The following is a 16,746-nucleotide window of genomic DNA, read 5'->3' on the forward strand; positions in this document are numbered from 1 at the left end:
GCACATGTGCATTCGAGGTCCAAACGCGTTTCGAGAGAGAAAGAGTCAGAGAGATTCCGGTTATCGGGAATCCACGATTGGCACACTATAGGTGCCACCTTTCCTAGGTCTCACTTTTCAAACCCGACTTATACCCGCCGATATATCTCGCTCGTTCGTCCCCGAAAGAACTAGGCGCTGCTCCCTTTATCGCGCCTTCGTCGTCTGATGGTCGACGATTCGCTAACGTCGGATGCTTAATTTCTCATCCGTCGAACGGATACGTTACTTCATCGCGAGCGACTAACGATTTCTGATAACGCGTGCGGTCCAAAGTCGCGAAAGAAGGTGCGACAACCGCGCCGCGATAAGCGCGACCGCTTGACAAATGCTTGGAAAACCAGCGCGAGAATCGATATCGGCTTCCGCGGTCGAGATATACGCCCGCGATAAATCATTTATATCGCGTTAATATAATATTACCCCGTCGTAACTTTGCCGGATCGCTTTCTGATCGCCGAGTCGCGCAAATTGCGCGATCAGTTTGACGACACGTTGTGATGATCGCGCGTGGTCGTCAAATTTTTTTCATCGTATAATCCAGATTAGCGCAATCATTAACATATTTGGGGAAAGTGTGGGAAAGAATGGCGAGGAAATTGAATTATTGTTATTACGAATTATGTGCGTGCGCGCAAATAAGAATCGTAAATTATGGCGCGCGATTAAAATGTACAATTTATCAAAATATTTGACGGGACGAAGAATATAAACATTATCGATCGACTGATTTATATGTAACCGTTAAAACATGTTTGAGAATGTTAATTTATACGAGAGTGAAGCGTGCACACAAGTTTCATTTGGATTAATAATATGAGCAGAATCGTTCGGTAATTTGCAAATCTATGTAAATGACAAAATTGTAATGTACTAACAAACAAGAATATGAATGCGTTTTCCAATTCACGTTATACGGGAGTCGATTAAATAAAAGTAATTTAAAATGACGGGGAAAAAATGTATTTTACTTACGATAGAGCTTAATGCTGCCGTCCGTTTCGCCGAGGGAATTTTTAGATATGCATTTGTAGCTACCATAATCGGACGTGGCGACCGAACGTATCATTAGCTTCATATGCACCTTGTACACGTTGTCCGAGAAGGATGCCTCGTACTTCTCCCCTGCAATTAAAAAAACATATCGTGATGCGGAGACATTTTCTCTGGTGTGTATATGTGTGCAAAATTAATATACACTGTCCCCGACGAAATTATAAAGAGGAGTGTTAAAACGTGAAGTTTCTGATTTTAGAACTTAACCGCGAAAGCTTAATAAATATCAAGCGAGATAAAAGATGCTTCGCGCCTTCTTTGTTCCCGTTAAAATTATGGAATTAGTTTTAATCTACGGTGAAAGAGCTGGTTCCGTTGAAACTACACGCAGCGAAAACCTGAAGCTTATGTGACGGGGATATATTACGCATGCATATACTTGGAGGATCCATTACAAACCGAGCATCAGTTCTATATCTATATGCAGTAATGTTTACACCGCCGTAAGACATTACTTCATGAAAATACCGACTTACAGTTTTGCGCAAGCATATCTAAAATTGCTCGCGTATATTGTAATTGCATCTACAACACGTTAATTTAAAATATTTTTTAAAGAGATTATAAAAGTAATCTAATTATATATTTATCTAATATAAATTATTAGATATGAGATAAAAATTGCATAATTAATTATCATAAAATTATTATAAAATAAAAATTGCATAAATAATTATTTGATATGACGGATATATTTTTACGTTATTACATTTACATCATTATGACGTACGTGCGTCATTATGCACGTATCTATTATTATTGGAAAAAAATTGAAAGTATAATGAACGCGCGTTTTTCGATCCATCTCTCGTTTTCAGCTGGACCGAATATAATATAACGATATTCCAAAATGTGTTTGCCAATATCCCGCGCTTCCGGTACGCCCTTACGGTTCACTGTGCTTTGTGCTCTGTCAACTAGAAAAACTAGCATTAGGGTTTCTCGCCTGGTTGCCTCTCATATTCACGCGTCAGCCTGGACCTCTCCTTTGCATTCGTTTATGTATTTAAATTGTTCCCAACGCTTTGTTTCCGATTTCGTTATTTCTATCTCGCAAATCAATATAGACGAATATATGATCTTTCGATAAATATATATATATTCTCATATAACACACTATCTCAAAGTGATTAATCGAATAATTTATCTCATCTTGCTATATAATTTTGTAACAGTCACAATATAATCATATATTTTTTTTATATAACAATTTATGTGTTACATTTCACAGAGTTAATTTAAAGCGCAACGCTTTTAATAATTTATCAAATTTGTTAGATTCATATATATCTGAATACTAGGATCGCATCTTCTATTTCCGAGGGATAGAATTGCAATTCCTAGAAAAGGGCATCTCGAGGAAATTTCGCTTGACCGAAAATAAGATGGAATGCAATAATATCATGGTGGGCGAACACGCCAACCAGTCGTTACTTTTGGAATAGTAAAGTGAAACTGGAAAATTATGCGTGATCACGTGACTAATTTAATATACGAAGTTTATAATCGAAAGGCGCGAAACTTTGCATATCCCTTTAACTATCTCTCAGATATTTTCATATCCGAGTGTATCATCCCCCTGACAAAGTGAAATTTTCCGTGAACACGAAACAGTACCAGGAATATAAAACAATATCTATATATAAGTATTTAGAATAAATAATACCTGAAATACCAGTAAATTGAAGAACCGGCATTAACGATTCCTCTCGATAACGTCTCGGTGGATGAAAAGAGCGACGCCGAGGAACGGAACGACGAGGAAATGCGCGCGAATGCGAAAAGAAGTTTTGATTAACAATTCAAGGTGGCGGCTCATTCGGAAGAGAGAGTGAAATCTATAGGTGTAATGACTCGCGGCAAAGCGGAGGCGAAGTATTTTCCCAGCCGGTGGGAAAACTTACGTTTCCGAGATAGAGAAAGAGAAATGTGTGGCGAAAAGGGCGAGTTTGAGGGGATGAAGGAATAGAAGGGGCGGCGGAAGGGTAGAATGCATTTATGTAGTGGCACCATTCGAGGTATACCGTCCCCTACCCCGGGAGCGGAAGAAAAACTTTCGGCCGGCTTTGAGTTTGAAAAGCAGATGAAAAAGTTTAACGACGTTGAACTACGGTGCCGGCGGCATTACCCGCGGCGCGACCGGGGCATCCGCGAATGGATTTCGCAGGGATAAAACTGCTTTCGGAATCCCAAAGTCAGTGGGAAGAGGGTGGGATACCACCGATATTTTGTGTGTTACTCGTATCTCTGCGCGCGCACGCGAGATCCGTCGACATATGTGGGCATGAATCACCCTGACTTGGGAAACTCAAACTGCCGACGTAATTTCCAGCCGCGGCTCCGATCGCTCACGCTTAATTTCGCTTAACGCCCTCGTTTCCACGATCACGCGCCCGTGTCATCGATCACACGACACTTGGGGACTTTTATACGAACGCAATCTACCTTTTTACTACGTTTGAAAAACCCGTGAAAAAGGAGGCAACTCTATTAGCCTAATAAAATTAATAACTGCGAGTAGATTGTAAAGAGTATCGAGCCGACAAAACGGAGATTGCGCGAAACGATTTCGCAACAAAGTTATAAACACGAACAATTTTATGGAAAAAAAAATTAACGCGTACATTTGAAAAATGGTTGTTTTATTTGCATACTAAAGTAATGAAAAAAGAACAAGAAAAACCTGAAACGCAGAGAGTTGTGCCAAAATAAATTATAATCAATTAAATTTTATTTAATACTGCACGAGATGTACAAGAATGCATTTGCATAATATAGGTAAGACGATTTATTCGCGAGAGCGCTGCAAATCTTCTGTTAAAAGCTTCCCATTAAAATTCCACAGCTCACAAAGATATTCTTGTCAAGATTTTTAATTTTAATTCATTAAGTGTCCGAAATGCAATTAACGCTGGAAAATGAAATCTCTCTCTCTCCCCGAGAGAGAGAGAAATTATACCCAAAACTGTCGCGAGGGAAGTACAACGATGACGCGGAAACGCGTTCCTTTAAAAGCAGACCGCACATAGTTCGGCGACGAATGCGCGAGCATAAAAAATGTAAAGTCCGTAATGAGTTTAACGCCGACAGATCTAATTTGATACACACAAACACGTAGAGCGCAGGTAAAGCGGCGCAACGTTAAATATCACGTAATTGCTAACCGTCGGGAACTCTATGGCTGAAAATGAATTGGAGCTCCGGCTCGAGCGCGTAACGCGTGTTTGCCCACTGACAGATTATATTTTCCAAAGGCACTGATTTACGGCGTAATCCTCTTGTCAACGAACTGGCGGTCTCAAATTCCCAATCACCCTCTTCCATCCGTCCAACGACTCCAAATTCATACAGTAAATTTATCGCCTCGCGCGTTTGATTAAAAAACGCCGAATAATTGCAATAATTACCGCAAGCGCAACAGCTTTTCTCTCTTAATCATTGTATTATACACGGTACATCGGAGAGGAATTGCTTAAGAGAGGTATTTAATAACTCTACTTAAAGGTTATAAACGCGTTGATGTACGATGTTACGTATTGTTTCAAAACGTAACAACAAATTAAAAATATTTTGAGATATATAATTCAATTAGAGATACAAATAATATGTCATTTTTTTGCATAATCACCCTCCTTTTAAATACACTTTTCACACCGTTGCACCAACTTCTTTATTCCATTATTATTTATCCATCGCTTTTTTAATCATTCCCAAATCTTCGTCCTCTCAAAGCAATGATAATCAGAAGGAGCAAGATAAGGGCTGTATGGGGGATGCTGTAAAATCAAAGAAGCGGTGCATTCCTGACTGAAGGCACAACCAAAAATATTTTTTTCTAATGGAATAAAGAAGTTGATACAACGATGTAACAAGTGTATTGAAAAAGAGGGTGATTGTATAAAGAAATGACATATTACTTGTATCTCTAATTGAATTATACATATATTTCAACATATTTAATTTGCTTTTCGAAACACCCTCGTACGTGATGTAACACATAAACACATGAAGATTTGTTTTCTTCTCACATATCTATCGCATTGCCACGCTGTAACGCGAACGATATCACGAAATGGCTACTTTCATTATATGACTCTACTATAGTGGCATAATAGAATTGTACTTTCCGTCGCTTTACGACTCGATTGCCGTCACGTGAGAACCGGACGGTGCGATATATCTATAGGTAACCGTTTCCGTCGATTGAGCTGCGTGACTGGAAACGCTCGGCGAAACTTAGAATTTGCGCTAAGTTCCGCGAGCGGGAAAATTCATGAATTTCTCGACGCCGGATATTACCATAAAGCTTTATAAGCATGAAACCAGCGCCGTATTCTCTCCTCTGGGAAAGGAGAAAAAAAATTTTCAATGACGCCGATAAAACTTTTCTGTTTTATTCCGGAAATTTGAATGCCCAACTTTAGTCGGATTCTTACGGTGTAATTTTGAATCGCGATTTTCTTATATAATCGTGGCACATCTTCGCGATCAGTTCTTATAGTGAATCATATTTTACAGACAAATGCAAATCGAGTTTATGAATTTGTGAATATAATATTAAAATTCATTGCACATATACATTGTATAGCGACAGGTATCTTTTCTAATCAATACGATAACGACGCATATTTTTATATATTTTTTCACACACTAGCGGATCCTGACGTCGATAAGGGGGGAGGAGGAGTTTGCAAAATTATTTTATTTAATATTTTTGGTTTCATGATTAGCTTTTATTCCAGGATCAACGACGTCGATGGCTCTTTAATGTTTGTTTTTCTTTATTTATATTTTTTAAACAAATTCAGCAAAACTGTTTCTTTTAATTTGCAAGGGAGGGGGAGGGGTTAACCCCAGTGTATATATATATATATATATTATATAGATATAAAGAATTTCTCGCTAAATTATTTTCATGCAACGACATTATCTCATCATTTTGTCCCATGTCTGACTTAATCTATATTTAACTCCTTGAATGCGTAATGAGTATAATTTACAATGTATCTTATACATGCATATTGTATATATTATATAGATATGAAGAATTTCGCCTAATTATTTTCGTGCAACGAAATTATCTCATCATTTCGTCCTTTGTCTAACTTAATCTAAACTTAACTCATTGATTGTGTAATGAGTATAATTTACAGTGTATCTTATACTTTTATATATATATATATATTATATATATATATAATATATATATATATATAAAAGTATAAGATACACTGTAAATTATACTCATTACGCATTCAAGGAATTAAATATAGATTAAGTCAGACATAGGATGAAATAATGAGATAATTTCATGCACGAAAATAATTAGGCGAAATTCTTTATATATATATATATATGATATATACAATATGTATGTATAAGATACACTGTAAATTATACTCATTACGCATTCAAGGAGTTAAGTTTAGATTAAGTCAGACATAGGACGAAATGATGATAATTTCGTTGCACGAAAATAATTAGGCGAAATTCTTTACATATATATATATATATATATATAATATATATTATATCTATATAATATATATTATATAGATACAAAGAATTTCGCCTAATTATTTTCGTACAACAAAATTATTTCATCATTTCGTTCTATGTCTGACTTAATCTATACTTAATTCCTTGAATGCGTAATGAGTATAATTTACAGTGTATCTTATACATACATATTGTATATTGTATATATATAAAGAATTTTGCCTAATTATTTTCGTGCATGAAATTATCTCATCATTTCATTCTATGTCTGACTTAATCTACACTTAACTCCTTGAATGCGTAATGAGTATAATTTACAGTGTATCTTATACTTATATATATACACTAGCGGATCCTGACGTCGATAGCTCTTTAATATTTGTTTTTCTTTATTTATATTTTTTTAAACAAATTCAGCAAATTTGTTTCTTTTAATTTGCAAGGGGGGGTTTAACCCCCCCCCCCCCTCCAGGATCCGCCAGTGTTTTCACATATATACAAATTTACCTCAAATATAAATATGTGGAAAAATATACAAATACGTGTCGTTATCGTATATTGATTAAAAAAGATAGATATATGAAATGGTTAATAGTCTTATTGGTCAATTTTTTTGTTTTCGAAAAAATACTCGCTCCGAATAACAATTTCGCGGAGCGAATATTCGGAATCGATTTGAAAATTGTGTACGGTTTTGGGCACGCTATTCACCACGTTAGCCGATGAATGGTCGATTCGAAAATCGGTGCACACATAGATAGATGGTCTGTGCGCTGCGCGCGACCCGATATCTGATCGTGCGTGGGTCACGCGCCCTGAATTCGCATTAGTCGGGGACGGTGCATATCCATGGAACGTTAAATCGTAAAGCATGTCGTAACACCCGAAACACCGGGGGGCACGTGTGGTTGACACGGGGAATATAATGCGAGATAACTTGACAGTTAACCCATTCGTAATTCGCATGCTTTTCATCCGGGGCTGCGGGTACGGAACCTCGTCAGATAAGCCGTGAAACGCGCCTTCGGTTTTATGGTACTTTCATTCCACTCGGATTGAAAGTCGTGCTGAGCTGCGCGAAAAACGCGGACCGCCGACTCTTGAATATTTTTTTAGAATTATACGATCGTGGCCGCGGAAACTCTTTTACGACATGGAATTACAATTAAAATTTTAATATACGAGTTATTTATACAGATTATATAAAGAGCTCGAGTTGCCTAATCACAGATATAATATGAAACCGCGTTCGTGTTTACGCGTTTATTCTCTGCAAGAGCGGTTTGAAGCTTAATTCGTTACGGATATCATCGTCGCGCGTTAAAAAGCGTTTATCGTGTATTGTCGCTCCGCGATAAAAGGTGACACAGCCATAAGTCAAATCCGCGATCGTGGTTTATACAGGTCCCCAGATTCCGTCATGCAGATAAGCGAGGGCCATTCAGCCGCGCGACAGAAAGCCGGCGATTTCATTTCCCCAAAAAACCAGCCTGTGAAATAAAAATCTCGGACGCCCGGGCAAACAAAGATTAATCTTCCCCCCCTTTTCCCCTCCGTCGACGTCGCAAATGGAAATCGTACCGGGCCATCGATCACCGGGTAGCAAAACGCCAGCGAGCTCGCGTCAGGAGCTGCAGGTGCGCCGGCAGAAGCGATCCGAAATTAACCTAATTAGCCGCGCGATTAGCAGCTGCAGACGCGGGCGTCCGCGCCGTCGCCATCGCCGTCGCTCCGTTCTTACTCCCCGCAGCGAAATTCGGCCGGCACGGCACGGCGTGCATTAATGGATCCGAAGGTACATTATACTCCGTTACGCTCGCTACACGACGCGGCAGCAGCCGCGCGTCATGTCTAATTATCCGAAATAATTATGCGTGCGCGCTGCTTTTCGGTAAAGCACCGCCACCGATGTATTGTCAGATCCGATTTGCCCCGTCTCACTTGCTACGTGCATCTGCGGCCGCTGCAAACATTATTTCCCGCGTTAGACCAGAGATTGTTCATTCAATGTTCCATGCGTATTTTTTCTACTCACGCGATCATCCCTCTCTTAAATGGAATCGGTATATTATCGCTGATAAATAATGGTTTCAATTATACAAGTATTGCAAACAGCGAAATCTTATTGAGAAGAATCAGTTAGTGGTAGTGACTGATTTTTCAGTGATATCATAGTGTCTATAGTCAGACATAATCGGTGAAAGTGTGAGTGTTTTCACTAGAGATATGTGAAATAGGCATAGATTTTCAGTAAAATTTTATCTATTTTAATCAGTGACATTTCACTGATTTAGTTTAAGGGAGCACTAAAGAGAGAAATATTAAAGGCACATTATTAGGAAATTGATAATATAAACTGAAGTAATATATATATATATATATATTTTCTAAAATATATATAATTTTCAAAGTCGTTTCGAAAAATAAAATTCAGATTCTCTCTACTTCCTGTTTGACAAATGAGAGTTTGTCAGAATATTAACCGTTTATAGCGGCCTTTAACTTTTAGTACATGGACGTAAATGGATTCTCGATGAGCAAACCGGGTCTGACCATGTATTGTCGACTAGTAAAGTATGGTTAAGTATTCCGCTGAAACGGAGTTCGATTACCATTCATTAAATTATGGCAGGGACACGCATGTTGTACGCGCGGAAATGGCAATCTATAGACCAGTTGTTATTGCTGCTGTCGCAATTATTGTCGCCGATATTGAAAGAGTTGGCGTTGTCATAGCTCGAATTAATGTCGCCATTGTTGGCAGACGCTTTCTAATTACCGTTGTATAATTCCAATCGATTCGCGAGTTTGCTTCTATATTTCGAATGTTATCCGAATGAAAACTTTCAAAGTTCGAAGTAGTCTCTCTAATTATTTTTTTTTTATTCGTAACATATTGAGATAAATTTTTTTAAGAAAATTCAATATGTGTAGATTTTTATTTCTTTAATGACGCGTATTTGCCAGAATAAATGCATTTTATTGATAATAAAAATGTGCTGCTTTGTATTTTTAAACATACCGTTTGCTATTATGACGTTTTCTCGTGTCCAATAATTGATGGACTTTGGAAATGCCTCGGAGTGACACTCCAATGTCATTTGCTGTCCTTCTTGAGCACCTACTAATTGATTCTGGATCCAAATCATTGGAGTAACTGTTGACATTAAAACACACACGTGAGAGAAGAATAATATATAGTTGTTTTTAAATATATTGTTCAATATTTTATATACTAAACGTAAATGTGCAACGTACTAATGTGTCAAGACACCGCGTGTAAAAACACTCTTGGGTTAATTACTTACAATGTACAACAAGCATAATTCTCTTGCTGACTGTTGGCGGGACGCCATTGGACGCGATGCAAAGATACGCTCCCATCTGCAACCTATTCACCTTCGTGATATTGAAGACCGGTCCTTCAATACTGGCCACTGTGACACACGATTGATCATTAAACCATTTATTCATAAAGTCATATCACGTAGTCGTTAGCGATAGAATTTGTGAAATTAGATATCGACGTCTATTGCGTTATACACTACAGATGTAACGTCCACGATTACAAAATGGATTTATTTCTAATTATTTTGACTTGCTCTATTCATAGATAGTATATTTGGAGCCTAAATCGCGCAAATCGCGAAATTTCGCACACAAATTCAATGCACCAGCAAGAAATTTTCATCATGTCCAACGAAAAACTCCGCAATCAGGATTCGAATTAATACACGTCGGCTATATTGCATTGTATTTCTCTGCGTTACCGATACTAATCACCGCGCCATTGTTTTTATCACGTAGTCTAATCTCCGTTAACATTGAACGTCTCGTACAAGCTATTCGCAAAACCCATCCTGCATCCTAGGCGGTGAAACACTTGTCTGTAATTTCTTGCTAGTGTATATCTTACTCGAATTCTCAGTTGCGAATATTATGAATGTATGTACTTGGTAGTGCCAAGTAACTCTTAACTCTATTACGCGCGCTTTCCTACGCGATAAAATATATATGCAATGCATAAACAATTAAAATCACGTATACTTTAAAGTATTCGCATTGATTTCATATTTCATAATCCATAATTGTATTGAACAACGTTGCTCGATAATCGCGAAATAAATTTATTTTAACGTAAAATCTTTTCTCCGACAAAAATCCATGCATATATTGCATACCAATAAACTTATCATGCATTTTTTCGATTAAGCGAGAAAGCGCGAGGTTGCGCTTTGTTATTAATTAAACATATCAAATTTTTATTTGCGATACAATAGTCGGTATGTTCCAAAAAAAAGCGTGACGTATAAAATGCAGAAGAATTCGTAAATCGCAAAGTTAAAGTATGTAGATTAGAGAGGCACGTGCTCGAGAGGCGCAAAACATCCGCCATAAAATTTAGAACTTGAGGAATATCACCGCGCGCTCCTGGGAGACGTCGCGCCTTGTGCTGCAACTCGTCCCGCTTGCATTTCTTAAGTTTTAAGACGTAAGCCGAATACGGAGGGTTCTCCGTTACGGTTGCAGCCTTGGCACTGAACACATCCGTGGCTTAAAACTCGCTTGTTATCCTTAACTTTCATGTTCTTACGCTCCATGTCTAGCTCGCGCGAAATACATATATCTAGATAAACTGTCACACTAAATCTTCGAAAAGTTGTACATACAGTCCCGTTCCATGCGATATTTAGCGTTACACGAGCTGTAACTGTACGACGGTATTCGCAGTATTATTTATATACGGTATGTAGAAAAATTAATTCCAAAGTGAAGCGTTTTATTTCGACATGTGAGAAACCGCTCGAGAAGCTCGATTAATGTATTCGGAGAAAATGAATTTTCGAGTCGTTTGAGGAAACGACTTCGTCGGCTCCATCGTTTAATCTTCGCGCAAGGTGATTTATGTTATTGAAATGTGCCTGCTGACTCAGCCCGAAATCACCTGCATACGAGATAAGCTGTTAACCAGCGGTTGGCTTGTGCAGGCTCTTTAGTTAATTAGTTGCGAGTGCCGATTTATACGCTAGCATTGCTGCTGGTGAAGAAAAAAAAAATAGCAAGAGAGAAAACGATAACGCCAACTACGTTTAATATAGACTTTACATTTCACATTTTCCATGTACCAGATTTTCGAATTAAGCTAACGCGGCTTTTTCGACTAATGAAGTAATTAAATCGGCCACAGTTTACTGTTGAATGTATTTCGCGACTTCCGCTGTTTGCGCGCTACTTTAGTTCGGGGAATTATTCCGGAAGACATAAATTGTCACTTTCGGTAACGTAAAATCGATTAAACACAATCGCACTATTTATGTAAACAGCTATATGTAACAGTATTACGATCACATAGAGATCACATAGAGAATAATTCGTGGGTAATTAATAATAATTCAGAGAATAAATCTATAAACTTACTATAATAGAATGCACATGCGAATTAAAATTCCGACACAACTTGTGACATTTACATGTATATAGTTAAAGCTGTTTTTCCCGAAACAGTTTCGAAAACTTATTTCGCGTCGTCAATAATCTCCGTCTCGAAAATCTCAAGCTATAAATATTTATCGGCGACATAAATTACACAAAAATGTGTATGTCCAGATACTGCAATGGTTCTGGCTAACTTTAGACGAAGCTGGAAAAGTGCAGAGTGGAAATCCTACGGCGATCCGACGGTACAAAGGTCCCCCCGAAACTTCGCACTACCCCGCGAAACTTTATTTTCCCGCTAGTATTTGCGGACAGTTTCCGGCAAATAGGTTTGGCGGTTTACCCGGGATTTTGTCCACGCATACATGAACGAGAACAGAGTGTCCGTGATAGAGAACGAATGCGTGAGGAAACGAAAGGGACAGAGGGAGAGCGAACAGTTCACTCATGAGCGAAAAAGGTCGCCAGAAGAAGAACGGAAAGAGTTGGCGAGCGAAAAAGGATGGCAGAATGCGAGAAGTTGAAGCGTGTCGAGAAGGGTGGATTGTCGTGACTGTTCGTGATTGCCGTGAGAAAAAGAATAGGATAAAAGGAGGGACTTTCAGGGGGGTAAAAAAGGGTCGTGGAAATCGCCAAGTAGATTCTGGTAGGACGGAAAAGTATGCGAGTGTAGAAAGAGAACGAAAAGAAAGAATCCGTTAATTAAAGTATGAAGCACCAGAAACAATACCTGAACGGTAAAGAAGTTAAGCACAAGAGAGAGCACGGAGACGGAAAGGGGAATCAAAATAAGAAAGACGCGAAGATATTTGCGAACTAAAGAGGAAGAAGCACGCGCGTTAAAGATATCTCTGAAAATCGAGAGAAAGAGAAAGAGAGAGAGAGAGAAAGAGAATACTGACTTTTCTTTAAGAAAATAAAAATGGAAGAAGATGGTAGCGTTCAAGTGTAGAGTAAAGATTGAAATGGAAATAAACCGAGTATGATGTAGACGCCCGTATAGTTTTCATGGTCACAAAAGAAACGTACATGTTCGTAACTTGAACAAAAAGAAGAAACTTGCGAGAGAGAAACTTGGTACGTATTGACTAAAAAATCGAGAAAGTTGAAGAAGAGAAAAACCATATGTAAACGAAAAGATTATCATGATATTATTGAAGATGGAATCTGATTTTTTCTAAAAAAAAAAAAAATAAGTGAAGAAAAAAATGTGAATAAATGTGTAATTGTAAAACATGAGATAAAGAAAAAACAAAAGAGAGAGAGATAAACTTTCTCTCTAATAATAAACATGTTACAATGAAAACAATGTCACAGAAACGTAAACCAAGACATAATAAATTCCTATAGAAGATCATTTAAAATGGTTGACAGATGATGCTTAATGAAGCGCATGAATAAACTGCACGCGTAGCGGAATAAATGTTTTCGCTGTCAGCAAAACGACATTATGCAAAACAACGGTTCAATAAATTTGAAAGATAATATGGAGATGATAAATAGACATTGTATCCACGTCAGCGAATTATTATGATATGCGGTGTATTTAAATGACTTAGTACGGATCTAAAACAGGACGAAAAAGAGCATCGCACAAATTATCTGACTGCAAACAATGTAAATAAAAAAATTATTATTATTAATATTAACGACATGTAAATATAGAAAATACAATATTTACAAGATTTTTAACGTAAAATCTATCTACAATATATATTATATATGAATTGAATTTTTCTTATATTATAGTATTATTATTAAGTAGATGGAGACAATAATATTTGTATAAAAAAGCTCCAGTTAGTTTAAAAAGAGAATTAAACGATATCGTCAAAATACATACATTTATTTTTGCAAGGAACAAGGTCAAACTGTAAAAAGATGCCCGAAAAGGGGGTAAAAGAATCGTCGCTTACCCTTATAAATTATCGCGGACTCTCTGCACGGGGACAGGTGCATAAAATGCGCACAAAGGGGAGCAAATATTTAACGGAACTGCATAGAGAGGCGGGACGGCTCAATAAGTTTGAAAGACAAAAGGATGATAAATTGTTATTGTACCCGTAGAATAAAGTCGCCGCGTTGTTCGAACAGGTGCGAACGAGGAAGCTCGATTTTCCTTGACGTTATTGTGCGAGACGCATAAGGGCTGAAACGCATATTTCACTTTGACGTCACCGACACGGTCGCATCGGCAGCTTCGAATGCAATTGCATCACGCAACGTAGTCAGCTGAATAAAGTCCGAGAGGCGGAATGATAAATCGTCCTTTCCCCGCGTTGAGTGAATCCGGTGTTTCAGCTGTGCGCTCGCTTTTCCTATGACGGCGCGGCGATTTTCAAGATGAGCGATGCGAATAAAATAAGTGCGTCTATGTAGGAAACGGTCGGCAATTTTCGCGCCACCTGACGCTTTACGTGGGCAAAATTATGGAAAATAGTCTGTCACAGACGCGTACGCCGAGGAATTGGACGAATATCGCGAGCAATTGAACGGTTATCCGGAAATTGCGCTACCGCGCTACGCAAATCGCTGTCTATTTTATTACGAAAATTGAATAAATCTTTCTCTTGCGAGAAATATAATTTTATGAGAGAGAGAGAGGGTTTAGAGGACAGCGCGTATCCGGAAGGATATCATTATAAATACATTGACGTACAAACTCACTTCGGTACAAAGGACCTTAAAGATAACGTCGCTAAGTTATTCCAGCAAACCATTAAGCTTTCTTTGTACATATAAGAGACGGCCTGTAAGTAGTTTACCTTCCTGACTGTTTCCCAGAATAATCAACTCGCCGTCTTCCCTTCTCCAGGTGATGTTTGGCGTCGGTGACCCTGTTGCTTCGCAACGCAGCGAAACGTTGCTACTCTCCCTTACCACCATATCTGTACTCGTGGGGTAATCCAAAATATCTGGCGGAACTGTCGGATAAAAATTATATGATTAATATCATTTTCATACGTGCGCATTTGCTCCGAAAAAGAAAGACCATATAAAAATAATTTTGTAAAAAAATAATATTAAATAAATCGTACAGAAAAAAAAAATATAAACGATGCGGGAGAATGCAATTAGAGCAAGAGGCAATGAAGAGAAATCGATCGTCGATGTCTATCTCGCGAAATACTACGAATTTTCGATATGTTATCGTTTGGCGGTTTAAAGGTATAACGTATAGCGCGGTTTCGAAAGCAATACCACAGACGAAATCCAGAAGCGGATTTGATTTCACCAGTCGTTCGCTCTACTCTCGTAGCTCAATTTTCGAACTGTACATACGTAAAAATTTTGCAGAAAAACATCGATTTTTTGTTTTTTTTTTCATCGAAGCAAACGCAGCATTTTTCTGTCGCGATATTAATTCGTGACGCGTGAGGCAGAACCTGCGGACGAACCTACAACCTCCAAATAACCAATCTGACTTTTCATCGGGTCAGTGTTTATCTGGCACATATAGTTCCCTCGGTCGTTCTCGCGGACATCACGTATATGCAACAGCCATGTTTTGTGCTCGCTGTGCGTGACGCCGATTCTGTGATTCTTCGTTATCACATGATTGGCTATCGTCAGGATGGTTTGCGTGTCCACCCGCAGCCATGCCACCTGAAACAGAAAGCCGGTATGCCGCTTCAATCGTCTGGAACCCATCCATCACTGACGGCCTTTTGTTTTCCGGCCGGTGTCATGTGACACCACGAAAACGCGTGTAATCCGTTACGCTACTATAGAGCAATTAGAACTTTTCGATGCTGAAAATCTTTCGTGAAAATTGATTTATTCTCTTTATTTTCGCGACGTAGGTTTATCTCTTTACGAATTTAAAAAAAAAGAAAGTGTACTCTTGAAATCAAAATGCAATTAAAAATTAAACGTTTTGCTCGCGGTAAAGATTAGCTTTATGACTTTATGCTAAATACCGGCTTAAAATCTTCTTACACTACGATAACTGTATATATGTAAATGCGCAATTTATCGAGCAATCGGGCGAACGAAAAAGAAACGAGAGAGAAAAAAGAAAGTCTCGCTGGAAAGTAGGACGGAAATGCAAACATCAAGAAATCATAGAACGCGATTGTGAAGACTCGATTATCCGGGCATATGTTTCAGGAGCGAATAATAAAATATATTTTAATTCAATAAAATAATTTTAGAATCAAGCATTACAAGTATAGTATGGAAATCGGTTACTCTATCTACAAACCGTAGTCGGACATTGTTACCATTCAAACGCTTCTGCCTAACCGGTTATTGTGAGGCGTACGACAATCGATAAATGCGGCTTTGTTGGCATTGAATTGCGGACCCAGCAGGCTTAGAAGCTCCCTATTGATGGATGACGTAATGACTTTAATGACAAAGCGTCATTGGATCCTCAAATACGACGAGTTTCCATCGGATGAGTCCTACCATCAAGCACTTTGTCGACCTACAATTGCATGTGCATTTTGCATTAAGCTAGAATTGTCGTGTATACAAAGACGATTCAGAATGTATGTTCCATATCCATTTATTTAGACGACAATGCCTCTAACTATTCCAAATAGACAGCGCTTCATACTCTCTTTCTGTGCTTTATATCTCAATTTTATTATTTTTACGAAAATGTATTGATACAAGGGGAGCTTTAAATTTATTAACAAAAATGTAAAGAAAAATCGAAAAAATTTTATAGTTAGTTAATAAAACGGCGAGTTTGGGATATAAAACGTCCAA

The 16,746-nt window shown here is 38.1% G+C and overlaps 2 protein-coding genes across 6 annotated transcripts in view; one reads left to right on the forward strand and one right to left on the reverse strand.

Annotated features, from left to right (window-relative positions):
* LOC145937087 (opioid-binding protein/cell adhesion molecule homolog) overlaps positions 1–16,746 on the forward strand; it is a 301,044-nt gene that overhangs the window by 159,093 nt on the left and 125,205 nt on the right. The gene's annotated exons all lie outside the window — the stretch shown is intronic.
* The window catches only part of LOC145937085 (neurotrimin), a 280,339-nt gene that overhangs the window by 6,898 nt on the left and 256,695 nt on the right, over positions 1–16,746 (reverse strand). For 3 of the 4 annotated variants that reach the window (XM_083039935.1, XM_083039936.1, XM_083039938.1), the window contains 5 exons: positions 15,429–15,636; positions 14,796–14,954; positions 9,903–10,031; positions 9,617–9,751; positions 1,015–1,164 (listed from right to left, as the gene is read on the reverse strand). In XM_083039935.1, the coding sequence (XP_082896061.1) occupies positions 1,015–1,164; positions 9,617–9,751; positions 9,903–10,031; positions 14,796–14,954; positions 15,429–15,636 (781 nt within the window). The remainder of the gene's footprint in view (positions 1–1,014; positions 1,165–9,616; positions 9,752–9,902; positions 10,032–14,795; positions 14,955–15,428; positions 15,637–16,746) is intronic. The other variant, XM_083039937.1, reaches the window with a different exon arrangement.

This window comes from Prenolepis imparis, unplaced genomic scaffold (assembly GCF_030444845.1).
Source record: "Prenolepis imparis isolate NDT839.2.m4 unplaced genomic scaffold, iyPreImpa1.0 SCAF_6, whole genome shotgun sequence".
Taxonomy (NCBI): Eukaryota; Metazoa; Arthropoda; class Insecta; order Hymenoptera; family Formicidae; genus Prenolepis; species Prenolepis imparis.